Below are 19,281 nucleotides of genomic sequence, written 5' to 3'. Positions count from 1 at the left end.
AGGGACTAGACGGTTAAAAAATGAGCGTGCAAGGGAGAAAGATGATGCTGCAGACAGGGATATGCGCCAGCGCAATCACCTTCGCGATAACACAGCCAACTCATTGCGTCGTCGAGCCACCTAGAGTATGTAGTAATGTTAAGTTTAACTAATCTAAGTGAATAAGAACCGAGCAAGACGACTCACCTATAAATAATCACGCCAATATATATTTATATATGCATACATGCATACATACATGCATTTATATATATATATATATATATATATGAATATATTGTTGGCGTGAACAAAGTGCCAGAGTAAGTGGAAGCAAATAACCTGGTGGTGGTGGCAGCCGTCGAGGTGGTGGCAGCGGGTTCAGCAAGATCTGACGAGCAGTACCCAAGCTGGGTGGCAGCTTCTTCAGCTCTCCTCTCCGAGTATTCGGAGGTGGAGGGCATTGTCACACGGATGGTGGCAAACGTTATCAGTTTGGGAGTAGGTTAAAACAGTGTCCAGTAGGTGATAATCGAGAGCCAGAAGAGGCTCAACCTCAACCTCATCCTCATTCTCATCCAGAAGAGGACCACAGAGTGATGGAGCATGAGAAGGGCCGGACATCGCGAGCCTCGTCGACGTCCAGCCTCGGGAGAGAAGTGAGATGCGGGTGCCAGTACTTCCAGAGCGACTCCCTGCTGCCAGAGCGACGAGCGATGATGATGCTGTCACGACCTTCGTCCCGCGGCTCCGCCAAGATTACACCAGCTGGCATTTGGTAAGTGTGCTAGACTCTTTATTGCTAGTCTGTTAATTTTAATACCGATCTAATTATCACTCCAGATGGTATTTAACATTTTCTGACGGTAGGTCAGGTCATTAAGTGCTGGAGGGTATTTAAAGACGTGACGGTTGTTTCGTAATAGTCTTAGCAATGTAGTGGATTTTAGATTGAGATCGAGTGTGTGAGTAAATGAGTAAGCGAGTGTGTGTGTGAGTGTTTGTATGCATGTGGGTAGTAGTTTGGGTTACAGTCCCGGCGTCAACTAGTAGTAGCTATTTAAGGTCCGCCCGGGTCGCTATAGTTAGAATAGCATCTGAGGCGGTCAGCTCTCAGCTCTCACTCTCAATAGCTCCACTACCAACTGGTAAATTCCGCGGACTCGGCAGTCCAGTCGCTGGCCTTTGCTCTCTTTTTTCACTCCATTAACATCGACCGTTGCATCAACGTCAGTCCATTAGCTAGATCACAACGTCCATCAGCTGCATAATGTATCTGCAGACCTTGGAGATACATTTCCAATCACTGTGTGCTAATAAATTTATAGATTCATCTCAACACTCGCGTCATCATTGCATAGATAATTAACAAGTGATCACACGCCTTTAAATAAATATTCTTGTCATTCTAGTGTTAATCATAATAATAATAATAAGAGTAGATGTTGCCAGTGATAAAAGTGTTGGGATAAACTGACACGGAATGAATTTTTCACGCAGTGAGCACGAGTACGAGCCGGTGGGCGCTGGGATGTCGCCGAAGACAGTGGGGCCAGCACCGGTGGTCAGGATCCTCGACACGGACATCGTGCCGGTGGGTGACAGCGACGACAGCATTGACGTGGGTGGACGCTTTAGTCCAGGCCCGATTCTCGTTGGGGACGTGGTCCTGCCACTTGATGGCCGCATCGAGGACAGTGCGATGGAGAGCCGGGAACTAGGAAGCGGTGAGCTCTCCGGCGAGGAGCCCGAGACCGCGCAAGAGCTGCAGGACAGGCTTGAGGAAAGATTCTTCAACGCGGCGACCCCCGTCACCGAATCCAGGACCGACGGCGAGATCAACACGAGTCAGGTCAGTGTTTTTACATTTTTTTTTTATTTGTTTCCTTTTAATTGTCGGCTAAGATTCGCGATTAGCCAACGGTATTTATTTATTTTTCTTGATACTAAATAAAGAAGATACCAGAGTCGTAGTCGTACGTCAGAGACGAAACTCACATACCACGTGCCGCAATAATTAATTATACTTGAGATAGTTAACACTAAGCAGACATTAGTAAATTATTTTTATTATAAACAAGAGTCAGAAAAAAAAATACTGATGGAATTTTTTTATTAATTGATTTTTAAATTAAAATTTAAAAATATAATTTTTTCCCGGTAATTGAATTTATAAATAAATAAATAAATAAATTAACTGTTTAACGTTTTAAAATAATTTTTGTGTGACAGGAAAAATTGGGTTGTATTTATTTTATTAGTATTAAATTGAATATTGTTGACTTAGCGAGAAACGGTTGACGTTATTGTTGCGAAATGAGCTTTAAATATATATTTAAAATTATGTCGTCTCCAAAAATATTTAATCTAATTCAAGATCTTTTACAACGAAAGTAACCGCTGCTGACTCGTTTTCTCTTGGCAGTCATTGTATATTTATCATTCTTGTAAATATGTAATATATAAATTGGATGACTAATGTTTATATAAATATTCGGACAAAAATAAGGTAATTAATTTAATTTGTAGGTGGACTCATCGGTGATGGAGGAGCTACCGCTGCGACGAGGTGCGAGGGGGCTGCCCTACAAAATTCGAACTCAAGCTGGAAAATTACGTACGCGGTTAAAAAATATTCAACGACCCAATTTCACACTTCCCGCGAACGAGCGAAGACACAAATCATCCCCTAAAATTCGTTCCGATAGATCTAAATCCGATAAATCTAAATCACGATCATCCGACAAGTCATCGACACTAGAAAGATCATCTAAATCATCATCGACAGACAAACGAACACGAATGGAAAGAATACGAGCGTCATTACCAGATCGTCCGCGTTTTTCATTGCCAGATAAATCAAAATTTACGTTACCCGACCGGCCTAAATTTAATTTTCCACAACGGGCTAAATTTCATTTACCAGAACGCCCTAAAATAAATTTACCAAAAATGAGATCGAGCTTCCGGTTGCCGGCAATGCCGGGTCGACGAAGGGCTCCGTCGCTGGCCGAGCAGCAGCGACAGTACAGCAACGAGTCCAACGCGGGATCGCGTAAAAATATTTTCGATTTTGCGACGGTACCGCGTTTATTTGACAGAAAGTCAAAGGCCGCTAAAGACTACGCGACATCGTCACCAAAGGAATCGCGAGCCTCGTCATCGGGAACAGCAACTGAGAGCGCGACTTTACCGCGAGCTAAAAAACCTAAAGGTTCTTTTGGTACCAGATGGACTCAGCGTTTTACTGACATTAAATTTGCTGACGATGACGAGGAAGGACCGACGTCGATTGAACGGGAAAAACCGTGGCAGCAAACAGCGTTAGAGAAACCTAGACTGTCGTTACGAGGTCAAGAGTCTTTAGAAGGGTCTGAACCGCTGGGCTGGGAAGAGTCTGACGAACGTCGTAAAAGTCTTCAAACTGAAGAGCTACCTTACCATCATGAGTTTAGAGTACCAGAGGACCGAGAACAAGAGGAAGAGCATCACCAGCAGCACAAGCATCAAGAAGTTATGAAAAAAATACTTAGTCGTGCGAATAAAATATTCCGTGGAGACTCGGAAGACTCGTACGAGCCACCGCAAATCGATCCCCGACTGTACGGTGATCAGAATGTTGCTCTCGAAGACTCTGGAGGCAGCAAAGAAAGGGATTTATATCGAGTGGCCTTTGAACCTGTGGACCCTCGAGAGTATAAAAAGGCACATGCCAGAGACAAACGTGCGGAGGCGGTGACACCAGAAGTGGAGATGCCTGAGGACCAAGTGGAGCTCGAGGAGGAGGAGATAGACGAGGAGTTGGAGGAGGAAGAAGAAATGGAAGTTGAAGAGGAAGAGATTGAGGAAAATATAGAACAGTCTAGTGAACTTGAAGAGGACACGTCAGCTCGTTCTGATCGAGAGCAACAGGCCTCGAGTGGGAGCTCCTGCGATCGTCGGCGTCGCGGTGTCATTGAGGAAATTGATTCCGATGAATTCTTTTTACGTGCCAAAGGCATCAGTCAAGATGACATGCATGTAGGGAGGTACTTAACCAGCGAAATACGGGATGCATTGAGAACGCCAGTTAATGCTCTCGCGGATCAAGTGACTGTGGTTGCTAAGCCTCCTCAGAGACCGCAGCGCACTCGCTCGATAAGAAAGCGGGAGTCCGTTGAATCATATGACCCTGCACCAATGAGGCCTAAGCGTCGCAGCCAGGAGTCGGATTTTGACTCCCGGTTGCATGAAAATGACGACAGCTTCTCGGAGTCGCGACATAGAATTGTTTATCACGCGGACTCAGCGCCCCTGGACCTAGACCGACAGGAACCGTTGGATGACATCGTCGTCGTCAAGCCGATTCGCAGAAAATCACGCACCTCACTGCGCAGTTCTTCCCAGGTACCTTCTGACCCCATAAAAGAAATTTCTCCGGAGCTACCGATACCTCCAGCAGTCCCTAAGAGACGTAAGCGACGAGTTCATGATAAGCTGGAGATTAATTTACGTATCAATGGAATTGAATCGTGTAACGGTCATCATATTGATCATGTTGATCATCTAGATCATGTTGATGTGATTGAAGAGCGTGTCAGACCGAAATCAGAGCCGCCGATGAAACCAACGAGAGTTCCAAGTCACGAGACAATTAGCATCACTTCAAAAGTCGACGAGGAAGAGTACATTGAACCGGCGCCAGTACCTCCAAAGAGACACTCACGTTCGAGAACAACATCAATATTTCAAGACGATGATAGAACGTCTCGAGAAGCCGAGTCAATACCCGAGTTGGGATATGACGTTGAAGAAATGCAGCGGGACGACGACAGCGCGAGGTTCGAACTTCCAGGTTACGCGGTAATTGAGAAGCGAGAGAAACCACCAAGACCTCCTCCACCCCGCAAACGACGTAAAGATAAATTTGCCACCGTCCCTAGATCTATGGGAGGCCCAGTACGACCAATGAGGAACTACAGTACTCTGAGACCCAGATCGCGGACGCCGTCAGTAGTCTCGAAAACTCCACAGGAAGATGACTTGACGCCTTACGTCGAGATCGAGTCCGATGACGAGCACAAAAATTTACTCAGCGGAGAAGTGCTGAGTAAAATGGCAACCAGACCTCTGCCAGCACCCCCACGCCCGCCGCGGGCTAAAAAAGATAAAAGCAAAGTCAGTCATGTGGAAGAGGAGCCAATGGAGTATGGAGGCGATCTAACGGAAGCTTATGCTTCAACACAAACCGATCCATTGCCAGATGACATGGTCATTGAGGAAGAAATAACCCAAGCTAAACTGGTCGTCGCTCCTTCGAGTTCCGGTTCCCAGATTATGGTCTCCATGGAACGAATTCCCAGTCCCGCGTACTTCAGACCCAGTCTTACGGCCATTTCGCACGAAAGAATACCCAGTCCCCAGGAGTTTTACACGAGATCATCAGCGATTTCGGAACCAGATATCAGAGGATCGCGGATTACACCTGACCGTGATATTCTAGACTCCAGAGACCGTGTGCCTGATGTTCCACCTCTACCACAAGCCAAAGAAGAACTCTATCCTCTGAGAAGTAAAAGTCCTTCAATGCCTCCCGATGTTCATCCAGAAAGACCAGACTCGAGGATCGTAGGCCTAGAAGAACTTGAAGAAAGATTGTCAGCTTTTCTCAACAATGAAACGCTAAAAATATCAAGCCTCGAAGTCGCCGATCTCAAAGTAGACCGACTCAGTGTCGCGAATCTCGAGGCTCATAAAATATCAGCCTCTGAAATCGACGCGGTAGTGGTCTCTGCCTCGGAGATAGCAAACGCCAGTGAAGAAGACCACGCAGTTCATCCGTCCTTGCTTGAAGAATTGATAGCCATCAAAGCCCAGTTGGAGCTCGTGTCGACTCAGGTCCAAGAGAGCCAAGACAAAGACCCGCACTCTCAAGATTCCCGTACAGATTCAACTATCGCAGAAGCTAAATACCCGTTCAAAGACTCGAGAGCCATTGAACCAGATCACCTGCAGCTGGATCCACTGACCAGGACCACAGAAACACGGGCGATATTTTCTAGTCAAGGAGTCGAGCGTCCTCCAAGTCCAGTGACGATTCCAAGTGAACCAAAGCCCAAAGAACCCGAGAAACCAAAGCCCGCTGAAGATCCACCCAAAGAACGAGAACGAGATCGGTCTCGCTCCAGTTCCCCTGTCGGACTGCATCTGAGACAAACCGCATCTCCAGTACGGTCACTGCCTCCAGTGATTTCGGTGACCCCCGACAGCCCTGACACTCTGCACCAACTATTTGAATCTGCAGAAATAAAACCTCAGCGCGCAACAATAACTTACTCAGACAACGAACCAGAACGTCAATCGCGTCCATCATCACCACCGACTCATTCGCGTCCTTCATCGCCTTCGAGTCAATCCCGTCCATCATCGCCGCCACAGCAACAATTTATAGCATTTACGTCATCCCAAATTCCTCCCCAATTCTTCGCTCTGTCATCAGCATCTCACACCGACGAGCCCAGTATAATCGACATGACCCAACAGCTGGTCCGCGCACTCAGACTCGCCGGCAAACGCGCCATGAGACACTTTGTCAACTACATGGTATCACGAGTGACCCGCGAAGAATCCGAGGCCAAGATCAGAGAAATCGAACTCGCGATCTGCGCGCTTCTGCTCATCATCGCCGGACTGATAATCGTCTGCTTCGCTGGACCCCGCACCATCACCCATCATCATCACTGGGACTACTTCAATCCTCCGCGGTTATAATTTTGTTTATTCTCAAACTTAAAACCCTAACACTTAAATTTAATTGACGATTGCTCTCTATTTAAATTTTTTAAATCTTCAGCAATCGTTTTCTAGGATAATTATGTTTTTTAAATACGACGTTAATAAATCCGTTTGTATATTACTATTTAAAAAAATATATATATAATATATATTGAGGTATATTTGTACTACAATTGTTAAATCAGTGTGATCTGTTGATACTTATGTTTAATAAAGTCCAAGTTATTGAACACTTGACATCCATTTATTTACAATTATTTACATCTATTATCATTATTAATTTTAATATATATATTACAATTATTGGAACAAATCTTCATCATAAACTTTCATATCTCTGCCGTCTTTGTGGGCACTCTTCTGTGAATAATTAGCAGCGATGGATGACCAGACAGCACTTGAGGTAGTGTCGTTTATTGGTTCAATAACTGGCTGCCGACGAGCTAAAGATACTTTCAGCTGAATTGATGAAACCATGCTGCCGTCCATCTCGCTTATTGCGCGCTCGGCTGCTTCCGGTTTGTCAAAGGTAATGAAACCACGGCTGAAATCATTTTTTAGTTAATAAATAAATAAGTAAATCAATAACCCGGTGAACCCTGAGGCCAATAAATTCAAAATCAAAACTGTCCGAGTGGACGACTTACTTCTTCTCGGCCTCCATCGAAATATTCAAGATGCTTCCAAAAGAGGTAAAGTGTTTCTTCAAGTAGTCCTCGGAGATTTTGTAACCGGAGACGAAGATGGTGTTGCCGGCTCGCGGTTTAAGCTCCGGCTTCAGAGGAGCCTTGTCAACGGGCCTGCTGTCGCTCTTAGCGCTGACGAAAGACTCGTAGAGACCCTTGACCCGGGGTCTGGCTGCAGCGTCAGCTTCCTCTTCTTCCGGTTGTGTAGGACAGAAGGGCTGATACGAGGAGATGGTCTTCTCAGTGCTGTTTAACTTCCGCTCCAGGCCTCTCGGTCTCTTAAAAGACTGCTCAGGTCTCTTGGGGGTCTTCGGCGCAGTTATCACCCCGGACTTTATCAGTTTTTTAGCGACTTCTCTTGCATCGCGCGCTTCCGTAGGACGCTTTGGTACCTGGGGCATTCGCTCTGGCTCTGGTTTTGGAGTTTTCAAATCTTGCAGCGCTTTTTTCTAATGATTATTATTATTGAGAAAAACTTTTAACTTCAAATAAATATTTAAGAAAATTTAAATTACCTTTCGTTTTAATTTATTGTATTTGTCTTGTAGCATTTTTTCTTCCTCAGTTAAATTTGAGGGGAAGTGTAAGTACACCATTTTATATTATTTATATTTTAATAGATTAATTTTAATAATAATAAAAATAAACAATAACAATTACTCAAAAATGATGTCTTGTTTACTGATTTATAGAATAACTTGACAGCTGATATAGTCAGCGGTTGTCACTAACCTCAACCTGTGTACCAATCAGCACCTCTAGTGGTTGCTTTGGAAAAAAATTCTTTCGCGCTTGTGCAGATGTTGATGCGCACGGTTTCTACGCAGTTATTTTTGAGCGCGAGTATTTAAATTTTCTTTTTATGATTACGTATTAGCATCGTCAGAGTTTATTGCGGGTTATTTTATATTTATATATTGGCAAAAAATATATAATAGAATCTATGAAAAATCAGGACACTGACAGGTGGCCCTGAGTGTCCGATTTTAAATGACGCGAGCTTTAAATTTATATTTTTTACTGGACAGTTAATTATTGACGCTAGAAATATATATTAGACATGAAGCCAGTATTTAAATATTCATTTTTTCCCGCTTTGGTAATTTAAATTTAAAAAAAAAATTGAATTATAAAAGTATATAATTTATTTATTAATTAATATTTATTTAAAATTCAATTGCTATATTACATAAAATTAAAAATAAATCCCAATAATTAATAATATTTTATAATAACTTTCATTTTAATTAATTGTAAAAATCTTTATGACCATTAACAATTATTTTATAATAATAGTAATCAATAATAATGATAATGATAATAATGTAAGAAAAAAATATTGACCTTGTTTTTGTTCGTGAATAATATTTTCGAAACTCGGGTATTAAATTTAAAAAAATAATTGAAATAATGAAAAGAAATGTTAAGTATTTAATTTAGACTCGTTTCCGGATCTTGAGAGGCTGCTCAGGTACGCAAGACGTCTCCAGCGCAAGTCGTCGGGATCTGGAGTAGTTGGAGCTGTGACGCATTCCAGACTCAGCTGGAGAGCCTTCCTAAGCTCGTCGTCCTCCTCTTCCTCTGGAGACGTCTGCTTTGAATTTGAATTCAAGTTCAGTCTCAGGTTGAGTGATTTTTCAGGGTCGTCATCGGTGTCTTGGAGCGAGAGCTGAAGCGCTTTTTTCAAATTTGCAGCGTCGTCGTATCCGTCGTCGTCATCTTCTACGGTGATGGGTATTATTCTTTCTTTAGATTTGTCTCCTGACGATGACGCCGTGAATGAGTTAAGCGAAGATGTAGGAACCTGGACACGGCCAAAAGCAGCAACTGCTTGCTGAATTTTTTCGCGCTCATCCTCTGCCGCAGTTCCCAATCTGTATCCCACAGACTCCGGTTTAGTAACTGATGGTCTCGATTTACTGGCCGTCGTTACTGGATTTTTTAACAGCACATCATCAGCTGTACATTGGGGGAGGTCTCCAATTACTATAAAAATTGAGTAACCTGGTACCCAAGAAAAATTATCAATTAATTTCTTTATCTTTCAAATTCTGCCGCGGTTTAATTCAAAATTTAATTCATTTGCGCGCGACTTTTAAAAATTACAAAAATCAACCAGAACCCCGATAAATTATAAAAATAAAAAATGAATACCTTCTTGAAGTAACTGTGCAATGAACATAGACAAGTAGGTGTCAGAAAGCAGCTGGGGTCCACTCAACACAGAATTTAAATTGAACCACTGGTTCCCCAGCTTGCGTATCGTAAACCAGTGCCCTTTGTAATTACAAATATAAGCTCTCATTTGTCTGTAAAATAAACAATAAATTACCCAGGTGTATTGTGTTCATCAGCAAGGAGGACAGTCAATTTGAATCGCGATTAAAAAAGTAATAACCTACGAAGGATTATCTTGTGCAATAAGTGCCGTTGGTTCGGTGCTATTGTAAGGTATCAACTCAAGGCCCCAGACTTTAAGTGCACTGCTTATCACTTGGACAGAAAAATACCCGCTGTCGTCCATGTTCTCTGACGGTTGCTAAAAAAAATTTTTATTATTTAACCAGAAACTGGAATCAGATGCTGACTACTGATAAAAATCACTATCAGGTTGATTGGTACCTGCATAAATCGCCTGTAGTCATCAGAGTCGACTCCAGACTCGGCCATTCGCAGTCTCTCCTCCTCGTCCATCTGCTGGGCCAGGTTCGCCAGGTCGACGGCATTGAAATATGGTCCCTGGAGCAGCGCATTCAGACAATGTTGGGCACACAGGTATCCCTCTTGCTAAGACAGTAAATAAATATACTTGTACTGATGATTACTGATTACTGATGACTGTGATGATGGACCTGGTGATGAAGAAACTACGTACCTTTTCATGAAAAATACTCTCCATGTTTATCAGGTAATTAGTCAGGTTTACTACCAGGACAATTTATTAAATATTCAATATTTATAGTATATATTTATCTAGAATTAACCACAAAAATATATCAGCACAAACGTCATCCATAAAAATATTTTTGTTGCATATAATGTGCACTCGGTCATCCACAAGCTACGGAAATTATCTAGACATAGATCATCACAGGAAAAAATAGCTATTGCGTATAATTGGGTCACTCGGTTTGTGGAAAGCGGAAACTCTAGATGGCGCTCAGGACCCGGGTTAATTCAAGTGACGTTCAGCAGAATGAGGGCTCCTTGAAGTTGGCCCCTTTCAAATTTTTTTTTACACTTTTTTAGAATTTGATTATTATAAATCGTTTGTCCGTCGTTTGTCTTTGAATGTTCGTCATTAATAATTGTTTGTCCTAATTTTGTTTATTTATAAAAAATTAAATAAAAATTGATTGTTTAGTTAGCCCCCCCTATGCAAATTATAATTTTATTCTATCATATTTGGTCTATAATTATCTATAAACGTTTGTTCGATCATTAATTGCGTTTGTCCTATTATGAAAAACAATTTTTAACTATTATTTAGTCATTTTCATTTCTAAATTTTTCAATTAACAAAGGTATATACTGCGCATGCGCACGTTATATTTTCATCAAACCGAATTTTCTCATCTGCTGATCGTCGCTCTCATAGAAATTTGTTTGCTTGCTTACCAAATTTTCGGAGTACGTGATTGACAGAATAATCCATGGTTATTGTTGACAATAATTTCTACAATATTTTATGAAAAATTTAAATAATATTGTGCGAAACATTTTCAGTTATTTCTTGGAAGGTAAATAGAAATCTGATAAAATTATTATAATTACTGGCACTACAATAAAAAATGTAATATTTATTTTTGTTTCTAGGCAATGGAGTATATTTTATCAAACTCCATTTTAGTAAAAATATTTTGTGATTTAATTCAGTATGGATCATACGTGATAAGAATGGAGTGTATTTGTTGTTACTTTCTGACAATGTATTTCCCAAATTTTTTACTCAAGATTCCGTGGTCATCTTTAATTCACTGTAAGTTAAAAAAAATTTTACTATTTGTTTCCAATTAAATAACGAATTTTCATCTTCAACGCTTTTATCAAGCACGTCTGTATATAACCTGTCTAGTACTTTCATTACACATTATGGATGATACTAATGAGACATACGGAAAATTTGTATTTTTTGATAAATCAATTATTAGAATAAGTATTTGTATTGAATTGTAGTGGTTTCAAAAAAGACTCATAAATAAGACTGTTCAAAACCGTAACCCACTTATTTTTAATTGATTTTATTAAATAATGGGCCGACAGATAAAATCACCGAAATGAGATGTTGGCCATTATTAATGTGAGATTAAAAGACTTGTCGATTTATTAAGTTCAATTTTTATTACAATTAGAATTTTCGTTTTAATTAAAGTAGAGTAGAGCTATTATTATTATATAATAAATTAAAAATTGTCTTGGACAGATTGGAGTAATAATTTAATTGTATACTTAGAATAAAGACATTTTTAGCATAACTATACAGTGCTCCTTATGCATAACTAAAAACTAAAATAAATAATTAAAACATTATGATTGTGAAAATTTAAGAGACATCTATTTGTTTACTTATTTTTTTTTTTTTAGTGAATACTTTTAGTGCTAAAACCATGCAAAAAGCAGATGAAATAAGAGCTCTGTTAAAAAGCTAGTATACAGCTTGAAATATTTATCAAGCTGAATAGATGAGCAGGCGTATGACACCGGTATAGATACGATCGATTCGCGCCGCCACGTTTCGCATATATATATATGTGTTTGAACGTGTACTTGGCGCGAGACACGACCTTATATCCGGATCTTCCAAAGCTTTAATGAACTTATTTGAACATTAGTCAAGTAAATGTGCAGTTGTATCTTTTTTATTCATGAGTGCGTAAAATTTTTTTTTTTATTCAATGATGATCCATTACTTTTTAATCAGTATTGACTCACATAACAATAAATTCAATCAATTTTTTTTTATTTCATACATTCATTTTATATACTCATTAAATTTATATTTATAAATATTTTTTTGTATTACAGGTTATTAAATTTTCGACATAAGACATTTACATTTAATATAATGAATACTACGAGTGTATTTCTGTGCCGATTTAACTTAAGAATGAAAATATCCAATTTGATTATTTATAAAAATAATTATTTCGTTTTATATATTTGTATGGTAAGTTTTATTACTGTTAAAATTTTATTGATATAAAATAAAAGATTGTAAATTAATCATAAGTCGATAAATTCATTTTCTATCGGAATTCTGTGTTTTACCAATTATTTATTGATGTCAATTTAAAATGTTAAAGTATAAATAATTTATAAATGATGTAAATCGTATAAAATATTAAATTGAAAAGTTTTTTAGTTTTTTTATTTACGATTTTGCTAGTATTTTTTAATAGACATACGTGTATATTTATACATATATACGTTTTTGTGTTAGATTGTATCAGTATTTCCAAACAAATGACGAACGACAATCATTACATTGTTATACGCTATGGTATCAGTTGTCTTTAGCTCTAACCAACGTGTTCAATAATGAAAAATTAATAATTTTATAATTTATATCTAAACAAATAATTCTTTTTCCAACTTAAATGCGTTATTTCTTCTAATAAATACATTATTTATTTATATTTTAAATAGTTGATTTAAAAACTATTGCTTGTTATAAATATGCTGTATAATCATTAATAAGTAAGTCATCTCAACCACACAAAAACTATCAAAAATTACTTATTTAATTATTAATACTTTTTTTCTTTTTTTTTTTTTTAGAATATACTCAGCAGCAAATTTTAATAATGCCAGCGGTATCAGCAGTACCTGTCACTTTAGCAGTTCGTGTATTGAAAAAATACATAACACACTTTACTACAGACAAATTACCACAGCATTCCTCATCTGTATGGAAAAGCATTGCCAATGACATCGAAATCCAAGGATTGTGGACTGTTGATGCTGTACGAATTAATGTACGACAAGATCGAAGAAAAATTTCAACTCTCGCTCGAGAAGAATGCGGAATTTTCATCCATAATAAAGAAGGAATTTCTCATAAGCTGAATGATTCAACTCATGATCATGATGACGTTGACACCACGTATGATTTAGATGATAATGAAAAGGATGAAGATGGTGATATCAAGGATTTTGATTCTAACGAGTGTGACGATGATGATGAGCGTGAAAATTTCGATGTATTAATCACAAGAGAGCAATGGAATGAAATGAAACGTGATGAACCACTTATTTGTAATGGACGGAGATATCCTGGATTTAAACCTGGTGTATGGACCAATATTGTTTCATTTGCTTTTTGGGAGCAGTATCGCCTCAAATGTGCGTTTGTTTTTAAACGGGGTAAAATCCATGAAAGTGGCAGTAATTATGCAGTCATGACTGGACGTTGTAGAGATCGCACTTGTCGAAATCCTCTTTTCGGAATAATTAAAAATCCTCCTGGAGATGAAGGTCCTGTCTTCATAACCATGAAGTGTCGAGATACAAGATTTTCAAAGCACGCTGATGTCAAACGTCCTCTTAATGGTAAGAAACGGAATGGTGTTCAAGAAAGATTACTGCGCACAGGTGTATTGGCTTGACGAAAAGAAGAAGCCGAAAAAATTTTGAAACCAGGAGATACCGGATCACCGTTTTTATATGATTCGAGTACTCTACATCAAGCCAAAAAAGAAGCTTCGGACAAAGAACTTGGGATAAAACCTGATGATCGAAGAGATGTTATATTAACTATACGCAAGATGAACGAAGATCCATGCTTTGCGAATTCTATTTTAGCAATTGGTGATACCCCATTCTACTTATTTTATGCAACTCCAACTCAGTTCCACACTTATGCAGAATATCTGCGCATTTACCGGAAATATTCATCAATATGCATAGATGCGACTGGTGGTTTAGTGAAAAAATTGACTGACTCTCGAGATAAAAAAACTGGTTATATATTTTTGTATCAAGTCGTGATTAACTTTAAAGGCACTTCCATCTCAGTTTATCAGATGTTATCAGAAACCCATGATGCCAAGTTTATTTCTTTTTGGCTTTCAAGGTGGGTCCAGAAAGTTAATCCACCACGCGAAGCAGTCTCTGATGGATCTAAAGCACTTCTAAATGCAATGTCAGATTCATTCAATGGTAAATCTCTGAAGGAATATATTAATTTCTGTTTTGAAAATCTGATAGGTAATACAAATTTAGAACCGCGCACTTTCATACGCTTGGACACAGCACACTTTATTCATTCTGTCAGCAGATGGGAATGTTTTCAATCAGTGCTTCATAAAATTGTAAAATCTTTTTATCTCTATTGTACAGCACTTATGATTGATTGTAAACGATTATCTCAACTGGAAGGAATTTTTATCTTGACATTAATCGTATCTGGTACTGAGTTTGAAGATTCAATTATTTCTGTGTCTGATGACTGTATAATTACTCCAGTAGAAGCTAGAAATCAATTAGAAAAGTTCATTTCAATTTGTAATCCTGACTTGACAGTTATTGATTCTATTGAAATTGACACAGAAAAAACTATGATTTTCGATCAATCATCGTGTGGTGTCGATAAGAATGGATGGTCTTTAGCTCTCTTAGTATGGATTGATAATCTCTGTAAAAAAGCTAATACTATAATCTTCACTGGAAGCAAGCTTAACAGTTTTTATATGCCTAAACTATATGTTAGACTTGTTGAAATAATCAAAGAGTTTCCACTTTGGACAAATGTGTGCACACCTGATACGATGCCACGAGCAACGTCTAGTTATATAGAGGCTGATTTCAAAGATTTAAAAATGAATTTGAAAAAAAAAGTAAAATTACCTACAACAGAAATCAAATTTCTGAAATTACATATTGTTGATCTTTTAGGTGGTGTAAATATATTTCGTTCAAAATTGACAAAGTTCGTGGTCGATAATTGTTCTGAAGAAGAATTAAACAAACCAAAAGATGAAAATTTGTTTGAAAATTGGAAGGGGTTGGGAAAGGATGGAAATTCAAACGATTACGACTGGATAGATGATTACGTGAACTCATCAATGGATAAAGATGATCAAAGTGATTCTGTAAGCCCGTTGAAAGACAAAGATGGCTTAAATTATTCTGTAAATCTCTCAGAGAGTCATATTGATCACAATTATAGTGCAAACTATTTGGAGGAAAAAAATGATGCAAACAAAATTATTAATATTAGTTCCACTATAACAGAAAATGATAACAGTCTAACTGCAATATCATCAAGGAATCGTCACGATGAAGATATTATCGCTGCCGCTCATACTGGAGATGATAATAATACTTTAATTACATTATTATCAAAGGATCTTCATGATCAAGATAGTATTATTACCTCCGATGCTGCTAAAGACGTTAATAATAATTTGAATATGTTATTATCAAAGAATCATCATGAGCAAGACATTAGTATTGCTACCACTGATGCTGGGGATCCTAATGATGGTTTAAATATATTATTATCAAAAAGTTATCACCATCGAAATGATGTTATTAAATTGAGAAATCCTAATAATTTATCAAAAGTGATTGAGAATGACAATAAAAAAAATACTCCGGAATTATTAACTATGAAACAACATATCGGGCCTTTATCAGCAGCTGTTGAAGCTATGGTCCAACAAAAATCCATTAATAAAGAAGTTGGTCTATATTTTCAAAATTTCCCTGAAATTAAACTACGAAATAATTTAGTGGACGTGAAAAAAACTAAAATTTTCTTACTAGGTAATGGTAACAAGAGTGGTCCAGTTGTATTTAATGGAAAAAAATGGACAGCACTTAATACTTGTCCTTTTGACACAATAATTCAATTAATATTTGTTGGCGCATTAGATAGTACACGTTTTCATAAATATATCACAAATTTAGATATTCCTGTATTTAAATTTTTGAATGACTTTATGAAAAAAGGACCAACAAAAGAAATTTATCAACAACGCATGTCTATTTTACATCCTATTTATAATGTTTCTATTGTAGATAAAAAACAATTAGAAGAAAAAGACATGATGAAAATTAATGTTTCTCCCACTATTAATTGTTATGATAATATCAGCAAGTTGTGGCAAACTTTACTTAAAAATGCGCCAAGCGTCATCGAAACTTCATTTTGTTCAAATTCTTCGTGTCAAGTACACACTCAAGCTTTTCCAGTTCTTACTGTCAATCATAAAACGATTGATCGTTGTGGATTTATTGCTCTCGAAAAAGCTTTAAGTTTCTACAATAAAATCTTTAATGTTCAGTGTCGGTTTTGTAACAAAGCAAAAGCAACCCGTGTTACTGTTCCTAAAGAGTATTTATTTTTAGAATTAGATATACGTGGCAATATCAATGCATCAAGTGGCAAAAGATGTAAATTAAGTCAATTTCCTACTCATTTAAACTTAAAAATAACAGATAATGGGTCTGAAACTACTCTACGTTACCGGTATACTTATTGCTTTTAACAATATTTAATTTTATGTCTACAATTATGACTAACTTTTGAAATACTGATTGATTTTTAGATTATCTGGAGTAGCAGCGTATCGAACTGGCCATTATTTTGCTTACTGTCGACGATTGTCGGGCAGTTGGCAAATTTACAATGATTCTTCAGCTAAACCAGAATCTGCAGCTCTCAGTACTGAAGTTGAACCCCACGGAGCTTATTATATTTTAGAATAATACAGCAATAATGAAAATACTATTAAATTTACGTCTTGTGAAATTATTATGTTAATTTTATTTTAATGTTACATTTCTTATAAATAATTATATATGAAGAAATCAAAAATATAATATTGAATACAGAATAATAAATGTTATTTCATATCATTTTATATCAATAATAAATAAATAAATTATTTATAGTATAAGCAAACTTCGAATGAAAATTCATTTCACGGACATGTAGCTATAACATGTACATAAAGCTCGAAATAATGTAAATTTTTTATTTCAATTAAAATATTTATAAAGACTATTTACTGAGATATGTACAATGCTACGATAAATATTCTATTAATGTTTTACTCGTATTAATTAATAATTATTCATTTTTATACTATTGACGAACGCTCAAGAATTCTTTATTGCATTGACTACAAATATGATGCCAATTCAATATTTATTTACATGATCCTGAAGTTTAGAGACAATTAACAATTTTCGATTTTTTTTTTTTCAACAATTATATTTGAAGAAAAACCAAATTAAACATATGCACATGTAGAAAATTTTAAAAACTATAGAATTTAAAAAAATCCAAAAATTATTAGACGTCGGCTAATTTCAGTGTCATTAATTTGTTGATAAAAAATTAAGAAAAAAAATGCCATCAATTATGAGATAATTTTAATAACTATATATATATATATATATATATATATATATATATATATATATATATATATATATATATATATATAAATAATACAAAAAAGTATATATACACTATTTATGTACATAAATAAAGATGATGCTAAAAGTAGCTAACATCATGATCAATGTCTATAGACATTGCTTACGGTTTCTAATCAATCTTATATGCATTTAATTCCTATGTTTTTTTAAATAAAAAAAAATAAAAAATTAGAAGAAAAGTATTAAAAAATACTTATGTTCATAAATAAAGTGCTTTTTATTAATATATTTAAATAAAACTGTATAGGTTAAGGTTAAGTTATAAAAATAAAATTGTCCACATGTGTAAAATATATACTGAAATAATTTTTTTTATTTTTACTATTGTTAATAATTAAAGATTAAAACAACCAATTTTGTATTTTAGATAATTTGCAGAATCCTGAATAGAATTATGTGTGAAAATTATTCATGTGAATTAAAAATAATAAATTTAATCATCTCAATAAATAATAACGCAATGTTCCAAAAATCAAATGTATGTAAAATAAATATTCGTATTCCCTATATTGAAGATATTTATATAGCAATACGTTTTTTCAATCAGACACAAAATAATAATTCAATAAAGTGCAAAATAATTTTTTTTTTGAAGATAAATATTTATTTATCAATGATAGTGCTAATAACAATATTTATAATTCCTGTTCCTATTTAATCATACACTCGATAATCAACGAAGTAGAGGTTTTTGAAGGTAGAATGGAATCTAGTGAACAAGAATTTATAGAAGTTTACAACAACATATAATTAATGAAAATTTTTAATTTTCATTCATAACCTGTAATTTTTACTATTATAATATTGTTCAAGATTTCACTCAAGAAAGATGCAACGTCATCAAAACAAGCACTTAGTTTAACATATTTATTATGATTAATTATTAATTAAATTTTATATAGCAACCTCTAAGTAACTCATTTCTTTTTTCACTTATTTTTACAGATTTGTATTTCGTGACACCGAAAATAGCTGACATCTGACGATTAAAAATTTTTATGTAGAAACAATCTGAATATTGTAAAAAATAATTACATCAAAAAATGCACACGAAATTAAAAAAAAAAAAATTTACTCACTTTTTCAAATTTTTATTTCATAAATTTAATTTTTAATTATTTTAATTTATATAAAAAAGTTTCCGAAGGCTTGCTCTCTTCTGTATTGTTTAAAAATAAAAAATTCAAAATTAAAATATATATCAACAATAGCTAAAAAATGCGAAATTATCAAGTCAACAGAAATAAATTCATTTTTAAATTTCACAAAAATTACTTTTATTTTTACAGTCATGAACATGATACCTCATTAATAGATGAATAGACATTAATACATCTTTTTATATATGGACCCTATATCTATTTTAAATAAAGTAGATTTGTATATATAGATA

General features: G+C 36.0%; 3 protein-coding genes across 3 annotated transcripts; 1 reads left to right on the top strand and 2 right to left on the bottom strand.

The window, feature by feature from the left end:
- Positions 1–384: 384 nt before the first annotated feature.
- LOC103575643 (uncharacterized) lies at positions 385–6,879 on the top strand. Its single transcript, XM_008555498.3, has 3 exons — positions 385–757; positions 1,480–1,831; positions 2,509–6,879. Exons 1-3 carry the CDS (start codon positions 579–581, stop codon positions 6,727–6,729), a joined length of 4,752 nt encoding a protein of 1,583 aa, XP_008553720.1. The 5' UTR covers positions 385–578; the 3' UTR covers positions 6,730–6,879.
- A 63-nt stretch (positions 6,880–6,942) lies between these two features.
- Positions 6,943–8,159, bottom strand: LOC103575642 (negative elongation factor E). Its single transcript, XM_014443376.1, has 3 exons — positions 7,955–8,159; positions 7,401–7,888; positions 6,943–7,297 (listed from the first exon to the last, which is right to left on the bottom strand). Exons 1-3 carry the CDS (start codon positions 8,033–8,035, stop codon positions 7,054–7,056), a joined length of 813 nt encoding a protein of 270 aa, XP_014298862.1. The 5' UTR covers positions 8,036–8,159; the 3' UTR covers positions 6,943–7,053.
- A 477-nt stretch (positions 8,160–8,636) lies between these two features.
- Positions 8,637–10,548, bottom strand: LOC103575641 (ataxin-3). Its single transcript, XM_008555496.3, has 5 exons — positions 10,315–10,548; positions 10,062–10,226; positions 9,842–9,978; positions 9,594–9,748; positions 8,637–9,443 (listed from the first exon to the last, which is right to left on the bottom strand). Exons 1-5 carry the CDS (start codon positions 10,336–10,338, stop codon positions 8,863–8,865), a joined length of 1,062 nt encoding a protein of 353 aa, XP_008553718.1. The 5' UTR covers positions 10,339–10,548; the 3' UTR covers positions 8,637–8,862.
- Positions 10,549–19,281: the final 8,733 nt, after the last annotated feature.

Source organism: Microplitis demolitor, chromosome 6 (assembly GCF_026212275.2).
Source record: "Microplitis demolitor isolate Queensland-Clemson2020A chromosome 6, iyMicDemo2.1a, whole genome shotgun sequence".
Classification (NCBI taxonomy): Eukaryota; Metazoa; Arthropoda; class Insecta; order Hymenoptera; family Braconidae; genus Microplitis; species Microplitis demolitor.
This window is presented reverse-complemented; position numbering and strand designations above follow the sequence as displayed.